Raw genomic sequence first — 8,709 nt, 5'->3', positions numbered from 1 at the left:
TCTTTTTTTTTTCTTTCTTTTTTTAATGAAGATTTCTCCTCTCCTCATTACAACCTGTGTGTCCTCCAGCTCTTTGCGCACTTTCTCCCTCGTTTTCTACCCCTCCACTTCTCCATAACCTCATCCATCCATCTCTCTCTCTCCTCCTCCTCCCTCCTCCTCCCTCCACTGGATATTCTGGTCCTCCCTCTACCTCTGCGTTCTCTCACCTCGTCTCCGGCTGGCGAAAGTGTAAATTGTGTTGCTTTAAATACCTTCTTGTCTTCCCTGAGCTTACAGCTGTGTGGGTGTTTTTTTTTTTTTTTTAATATAGTTTTTTTTTCTTCTCTGTAAGTGTGTGTGTGTGTGAGAGAGAGAGAGACAGAATGTGTGTGTCGAAGCGAGAGGAAGAGCGAGCCACAGTGTTTAACTTTGCGCGTCTGCTAAGGATAGATAGGTCTCTCCTTTCATTTTTTTTTTTTTTTCCGAGTGTTTAGCCCGACTTCACCGTTTAAACTCGGCCTGAACTTCATTTCCCCTCTTTCACTTCGCTCGTAAGGAGCTTCAAAGGTAAAAAAAAAAAAAAAAAAAAAAAAGAACAGCTGTATCTATATCCGAGGCTTACCGGGGTCACATAATATCAGCCAACGACTCTTTTTTTTTTTTTTTTAGCGTTTGTTTTAAGCGGCGTGACGCGCTGGATGGGCGGAGTTTGTCGCATCGGGGCGGTTAACCCTATAAAGCCTGAACTATGAAAGAATTGGCAGAAAATTCTTTATTTAGTCCTATAACAAAATATATATACAGTTGTCCCTCGCTATAACGTGGTTCACCTTTCGCGGCCTCGCAGTTTCGCGGATTTTTTTTAGTGCAATTTTGCATGCTTTTTTTTTTTTTAACAGCGTATTGTGTTCTGCGTCCTGACTGGCTAAGGGACTGTAGACCATTGTCAATCAATCTCCTCCGTGCCGTGTCTCCTGTGCAGTACCGAATGCGGGACTTATTTTTCTACGAAGGTTTGAACTTTGAGAGTTTAAACAAGAGAGAAAAGTGAGAAAATGTTAATGCCTGTCTGAGAAAAGTGTATAAAGTGTGTAGTGAGGGGTTTTACAGCCTTAAAACATCTATAATAATTGTAAAAAATAAAGCGGACTACTTCGCGGATTTCGCCTATTGCGGGTTATTTTTAACTCCCGCGATAAATGAGGGACCACTGTATATAAGAAAAAAATCAAAAAATCAAAAAATATGTTATTACACGACCTTTCTGGTGTATGATATATGATATGTACTTATGAACAGGGGAAGTGTTCAAAGGTATACAACAGTATTTTCGTCAAGTATTGATTAAACTGAAAACAAAAAACGGAATTGAAAATGTGTGTCATATATGATACAAATGGCTTTAAAGGGTTAAGCTGTGCGTCAACCACAGGCAGCTCCAGCATTTCATTTCATTCTTAATTTCATAGAGTCTCATCTCTCTGGCACCCATTGTGATTCCCAGTGTGGCGAACCCCGCCCTTCCGACCATATAATCGCTGCTTAGTCAGTGAAGAATCAGTTGAACATACTTTTCTGAGATTTATAACTCACACTGATGCGCTTAAATTCCACCCACCCACTGAAGAGCATTTGATATAGGGCTAACGAAGATGCTACTTCATCTTCTGATTCGCAGCAATTAAACCGCTGCATATTATATCGTGGCTGCATGCAGTCAGCTTCAAATCCGAGGGCCTGATTTATTATGGCTGCACCATTTAATCATCATTAAAAAATCTTGAGGTCTCAAGCCCCCTCAAGGATCCACATTCCCTTGTTAGCCTGCATGACGTATTTCATAGCACTAGAAAGTTAGAGATCTCTAATTTAACCTGAAATTGAAAGTTGTGGAAGTTACAGAGGCCTACAGGAGCTGTGCTGAACTACCACAGAGAGAGAAAGAGAGCAGGTACAGACTAAAGGGGTTTTGTGCAGCTCAGTGGGTAAAGCATGGCACAGACATGGTCAGGGCTGATCAAAATGCACAAAGGCCATCTTGACAAGCAATATACACTGCAAAAAGGCAAAATCTTACCAAGATTATTTGTCTTATTTCAAGTAAAAATGTCTTATTTCTAGTCAAAATATCTCATTAACAAGCAAATTTTTACTTGTTCACTTGTGTCACAAGTAAAAATTTGCTTGTTTCTTGTTTCAAGCTAATTTTCACTTGTTTCAAGTAGATTTTCACTTGAAACAAGTGAAAATTGTCTAAAGACAAGTTATTTCTGAGGAGATCATGTCTTATTTTAAGTGTAATGAGATATTTTGACTAGAAATAAGACATTTTTACTTGAAATAAGACAAATAATCTGGGTAAGATTTTGACTTTTTGCAGTGTAGTTTCATTTTCAGTCTTAAAATCATGTTTTACTTTGAACAGCATGAGAGAATCCCACTTGTTTCCAGTGCTTTCTCAAAACTTTCTTTAATTAAGTGTCATTTTCTCGATACAAATCGGCCAATCTGCCTTATTCTGTCCTGTTTCGACATATTTGCACATATCCCCCGTCCTTAAATACTTGAAACAAGTGAAACTGCATTGGAAACAAGTTGGATTATCTCATCCCACTGGTGGACTTTTCATTTGTTTGAAGTAGATTTTGAGGACTGCATATGAGACTAAATAACTTGTTAAGATGAAAATAGATTTCTGGCAGTGAGTTTTTCCTCCCAGAAAAAAAAAAAAAAGTGACACCACGTTGCAAATGCTGGCATATTTCTCGCACTTGTTTGAAGAAAAAGTGTTCGCTCTATCCTCGAACATGAGGCTCGGCTGACATGTGAGAGAGCCGCTGCGCCGCCCGCAGGTTGTTCCGGGTCAGAGGCGCCGGTCTGCTCCGCCGCGGTCGGAGATCCTCCGCAGATAGGCCAACTTGTCGGAGCTCATCGCGGCCCCGTTTGACTGATTCGCCGGGACAGCCAATTTACCCAAAGTGTTCATGCCAAGTGGAGGAGCTCCTTGCGATCAGCCGCGAGAATTAGCCGGAGACACTATTAAAGGAGACACTAATCCGCAGTGCACTTGACCACACATTCAGTCTTCAGCCGTCGTGCTTAGAAAAACCAACCGCAAGGTCAAGGCTCCAGTAAAAAAAAAAAAAAAAAAGCAAAGCCACGGAGGAGGAGAGGCCGACTTACTCCCCTCTCAAAGAGGCTCTCAAAGACTTGGCGTGCTGTTTGAGTCGAACTGGCACGCGGCATGCTGTCCCTTTAAGGGCTGTTATCTCTCTCAATCCTCTCAGCCCACAGGCAAACCTGCCATTTTTTTTTTTTCCCCTTTCCTTTCTTTTATTTTCTTTCCTTTTTTTTTGTTTTAACAACAGATATTTTTCACGCCGCCGCACTGCCCATCCAGCTTTAAAATAATAATAATATAGGAAAGAGAAAAATAAATAAATAAATAAATAAATAAATAAATAAAAACACGCCTGCTCCTCTCGGCTCATGTACTGCAAATGTGTGTTTTTGATGCTACACGCCGTTCGTCTGCTTGCCTCCATACTGTCTTCCTGTGCCCCCCCCCTCCACCCCTCCTCCTCCTCCCTTTCATGTCTGGATGGGAGTTCCGCCGAAGCGCACTTAAGCAGATGTTCTTCCTGTTGGGAAAAAAAAAAAGAAGAAGAAGAAGAAAAAAAATCAATTCCACCGCCGGTGCAAGGATGTGATAACGCTCCGCGACGAATATAAACCTGTCTCCCGCTTGACAATTTGGTTCCAATTAAACTATTTATACACGCCATATTTTCAGGGGTGAGGAGGCCGCTTTGAGGCGCATCTCCTCGTGAGATGTTCCCTCCGTCGGCTTGGCCTTGTCGTCGATTACGCCGTATTTTTTTTTTTGTTTTTTGCCCGAGATTAGGTGGAGCGAGCGCCGGCACGTTCGGCAAAGTGCGACCGGGCGGTTACTCGAGGCCGCAATAACTTAACATGACACGGAGCGGCGTGGCGGCGGCCATCTTCGGCATAACTTACCATAATGAGCGGCGGCATGCTTAGTGTGCGTTTCCTGTTCGGGTTTCACCTAATCGTCCGCCGCCGCTCGCTGAATGCAAAACGCAGAATTAGCCTGCACCATCACCCGTTATCAAGGGAGCGCCGTTAAATACCATAATTTGAGGCAATTTGAATACACCCAGACAAGCTCGGCGCTCAGCGGTTGCTGCGGCGCTCCCCACATCCAGCCTTTAGAATCCCTTCATTATGCCGGGTCATTTGTATTCTCTCTGTCTCTCCCTCTCTGACCTGCTCATTTCCATAATGCCTGTCCCGTTTGAGCTTGTTCCGCGCTCGCCGATACATCCGCGCGGCGCGAAAAAAAAAAAAAAAACGACACAGATATCGACAAAAGAGGGTTACAGCACCATTAGAGGTATGAGACGGCGCTCTGTTGTGGCTCTGACCCGTCGCCAGCCCACCGTCTGCCGCGCTCTCTTCATCTTCGCCGCTCCCTCAGGTCATACAGTCTCTGGGTGCCGGGGCCAGTATTGACTCATCACTCTTACATAGGCCTTGCAGACGTACCACTGGATAGCCATTTGTCTGCTTTTCTTTATTTTTTTTTGGCTCTGTGTGACAGCATGTGCGTGCTTGTGCATGCTTGTGTGTGCAGTGTGTGTGTGTGTGCGTCTGCAGAGAGACAGATAGAGATATATAGATAACCTGACAGGCAGAGAAAAGCGATAGAGAGGGAGAGGACACAAAAAAAGGGAGCGAAATAAGGCGTTTGGTGGGTTTATCTGATGTGTGTCGCTGTGTGCTAGTATTTTTTTATATCTACGCACGCTTTTTTTTTTCTTTTCTAACTCTGGCTCTTTCTCGTCCCCGGATCCTCCCCCCCCTCCCCTTCCTGTTGCCTAGACGACGACCCCTTGCAGCCAGTGACTTCAGATGAGACGGTGGCGGTGGGGGGCCAAGTGAGGCTGACCTGCCGGGTGGCCGAGTCCGACAACTCGTCTCTGCAGTGGTCCAACACGGCGCAGCAGACCCTGTACTTTGGAGAGAAGAGAGGTGAGATGGAGGGGGGGGTGATGCAGGATGGAGGGAGGGGGAGGACGGAAAAGACAAGACCATGAAATTGTGAATAAGGACGCCTGTGTTGACTGAGGCGCTAATAAGTAGCTTGGTTGCACGAGGTTAAAAGCAGAGTTCAAAGCGCAAGAAAAAAAAAAAAAAAACGAAAAAAGAAGAAAAGAAATAGGATATTAAGAATCTGAGATAGCAAGTAATAGGCTACTTCAATTTGTCATAGTGCAAAAAGTGCTCAGAAAGTGCAATAGACGAAGAGCGAAGACACACAGAGAGTTCAAAGGAACATTTGCTTCAACCACTTTTTGTCTTCACCGTTCAGTTCAGTTTTTTTTTTCTCACTTTTTGCACTATGCCAAATTGAAAGAACCTTCTCTTTCTACTATCTCAGCTCTTTTATTAATCCTTTTTTTTGTGGCTTGATGGCCTAACTGGCTGGTGCACAGGCTTTTTTTTTTTTTTTTTCTTTTTTTTTACCCTCCCGTTGATGGTGTTTTTGAAAAGGGAGACTATAACCGCTCCTCGCTGCAATGGTCCAACATCACACAGCCGTCCCAGTGCTTTGGAGAGAAAAGAGGTGAGAGGGAGGGCTGGGATGGAGAGAGAGACACTGGGGGGAGTCAGCAAAGGAAAGATTATGAATTTATGAATAAGGACATTTAGCGCTAATGATCGGTTTGGGCGCGCTGACTGAAAAGCACGGCTCAAAACACCATTTAAAGAGAAAAGGAGCCAGCCACACCAGCCCGTTATGCCATCAAGCCTCAAAAGAAAGAGATTTAGACGCTAAGACACCGAAAAAAAAAAATAAAAAATAGATTCTGTTCTTGACATGGTGCAAAAAAAGTGTCCAAGATTTGAAAACTGAAGGCAAATAAAGTTTAAAGAACGCTTGAAGCCCTTTGCCTCGGCGTCTTTTGTTTACATTTGCAGTTTTCAAGCACTTTTTGTACACTGTCAAGGCAAAATAACCTTTTTGTTCCGCTGTTTCGGCCTCTAAATGTCCCCTTTTCAGGCTTGATGGACTAGCTGGCTCGTGTGTGGAGTCCTTTTCCCTTTTGCTAGGGCTTTGAAAAGAGACTGGCCACTCCTTGCTGCAGTGGTCCAGCCATTGCACAACAGACTTTGCACTTTGGGAAAAAAAAAAGGGGGAGAGAGAGACAGAAAGAGATGGTGATGGAGAGAGAGAGGCAGGGAGGGCGGGGGGAGAACGAGAAAGGAGAGATGGGAGAGAGTCCTTCCTGTAATAATATAACACTTAACAGCAGAATTGAAGTGACAGAGAAATGGATCGAAGTGGGGAAAGAGAGAGAGAGAGAGAGGAAAGAGGGATAAAGACTGATAGGTTTTCATTGCAATGGACCAATGTTCGCGCAACAGATACTGTACTTTGGAGAGAAGAGACGTGAGACACAACAAGGGAGGCGGGGAGGGAGACGGGAAGGACAAATTAAGAGAGAGGGAGAGAGAGAGAGAGAGAGAGAGAGACTTTACTGCAGTTGGAGCTCCAACCCGATTGGAGCGAAGAGCGGAGGAACGATAGAAGGAGTGAGATGGAAAAGCGAGGCTCCTCTCCGCAATGATACAACACTTCAAAGCAGACCTCGACTTTGGAGAGACGAGAAGTGAGACGAGAAAAAGGGGGCCGGGAGCAGGAGGGAGCCACAAGTCCTCACTGCAACGGTCCAACATGCACAGCAGACAGTGTAGTTTGGAAAGAGGAGAGTTGAGAGAGAGAGAGAGAGAGAAGAAAGGGAGGGCGGGGGGGCGAGAGAGAAGGCAGATAGGAGAGAATTCAACCCTGCAACCATGTCTTCTTCTTCAAAGTGCAGCAGATGGAGAGAGAAAGAGAAGGAGGCATAGGAGGAAACAGAGACAGAGAGTCCTCGCTGCAATGGCTGCTCAGCAGATCTTGTGCTTTACAGACAGGAGAGAGGAGAGAGGGGGATCGAGGAGGGATGGATGGATGGATGGAGAAATGCTGAATCCTCTCAAGCAATCCACAGCAAACGCCCTTATTTTGGAAAGAAAACAGGAGGGGGGGGAGAGGAGGGAGGAGAGCGGGAGTAAACAGCTGACAACTGTTTTTTTTGGAGAGAGGACTGCAGATCGGGGAGGCAGTGATCCCAGCAAACATTTTGACTTTACATAGACGCTAATACAACAGCCTGCGCCGATGTCGGAAACCCCTGTTAATGTAGCATCAACATCAAACTTGAGACAATAAGTGCAGCCGTCCGTAGACGCTGCCAGCATCGTTTTGAGACATCAGACTGAAATGACATTGGCTTCCTTAACCCTCTAAAACCTAATAAAATAGAAAATAGCTAATTCAGCCTATGAAGGTGCATGTTTTTTTTTTGTTTTGTTTTGTTTTTTGCCTGAAAGCTCAGACTCACAGCATTTTTAAAATATCTTTAAAATTGTTTTTTTTTTTATGTATATGAATAATTTTTTAATTTTATTTATTTATATATATTTTTATGTTTGGATACTTTTTGCAAATAAAAAGGTATTTTTTTTTTTTTTTTACAATTTTTTAAACAATTTTTTTCTATTTATATTTTATTATTTATTGCTAAAATAATACTTTATTATTTTTATATATGTATGGCCAAGGTAGCAATTTTTTTTTTTTTTTTTAAAGAATTAAGGGAGATTTTTAGCATCAGCTCTGCATTTAGGTTTCAGAAGGTTAGTTTGATGTGTTTCTTGTTGGAAGTGATTGTTAGTGTGCGGCTTAATACAAAGAGGCATCTTTCAAAGGCGTGAACGGGGAGATGAAAGCGGTTCTATTTGATGGGAGGGATGTGGTTTGTGATGTTTTTTTTATTGATTGAAATTTGTGTTCATGCCCACTGGTTCAGCATGACCGCACCGTGACTTTTCTAGGACGGTTAAGTAATGGGATTTTTGTCTAAAAACACAAAAAAACATGCAAATTTAATACATTTGGTAGCGTTCATTGTTAAATGGTGAATAATTGGGCATGGAAAATGAGCTAACGAATGGAAAAAGTCATTTGTCATGTCCTGGTGACTCTCAGTATCTTCTCAATCGCAGCACAAAACAACATGGCCCCGGGCTGCTTTAATGTGATTTTTTTCGGCCTTGTCATTTCATACTGAGAACATTTTCCGGTGCTTTGGCTTGACGTTGTCCATGGCCACCTCCTGCATGTCGCCGGCCGACAAATGCTCTCTGCTGCTGCTTGCTGCAATTGTCCAGCCAGGGAGGAATGAAAGAAGGGAGGAGAGAGAGAGATAGGGGAGGCAAAAAAAAAAAAAGAAGAAAGAGGAATGAATGGAAGGAAGGAAGGAGGGAGAGAGGAGATAAGGGAAAGAGAGAGACTGACAACTCCTCTTGGCAACGGTCAGGAACCTCCGGGCAGGCGCTTCACATTGGGAATACTGTAATAGAGTGAGAGAGAGAGAGAGAGAGAGAGAGAGAGAGAGAGAGAGAGAGGGAACGACACAGCACAGCAAATACTTTACTTTAGAGATTGAATGGTAGAGGGTAAGAGGAAGGAGAAAAGGATGGAGGGATGGAGAAGTACAAAGTGAAGAGGAAGAAAGATGGAGCACAGCAGATGCTAAACTCTGGAGAGCCCAGAGAGAGAGAGATGGATGGATGGAGGAGAGGAGGGGAGGAGATGAG

At 43.7% G+C, this 8,709-nt stretch overlaps 1 protein-coding gene across 3 annotated transcripts in view; it reads left to right on the top strand.

Moving 5' to 3' along the window:
* Nucleotides 1-8,709, top strand: part of cadm3 (cell adhesion molecule 3) — an 87,534-nt gene that overhangs the window by 33,273 nt on the left and 45,552 nt on the right. For all 3 annotated transcript variants that reach the window (XM_030074834.1, XM_030074833.1, XM_030074832.1), the window contains exon 3: nt 4,885-5,034. In XM_030074834.1, the coding sequence (XP_029930694.1) occupies nt 4,885-5,034 (150 nt within the window). The remainder of the gene's footprint in view (nt 1-4,884; nt 5,035-8,709) is intronic.

Source organism: Myripristis murdjan, chromosome 17 (genome assembly GCF_902150065.1).
Source record: "Myripristis murdjan chromosome 17, fMyrMur1.1, whole genome shotgun sequence".
Taxonomy (NCBI): Eukaryota; Metazoa; Chordata; class Actinopteri; order Holocentriformes; family Holocentridae; genus Myripristis; species Myripristis murdjan.
This window is presented reverse-complemented; position numbering and strand designations above follow the sequence as displayed.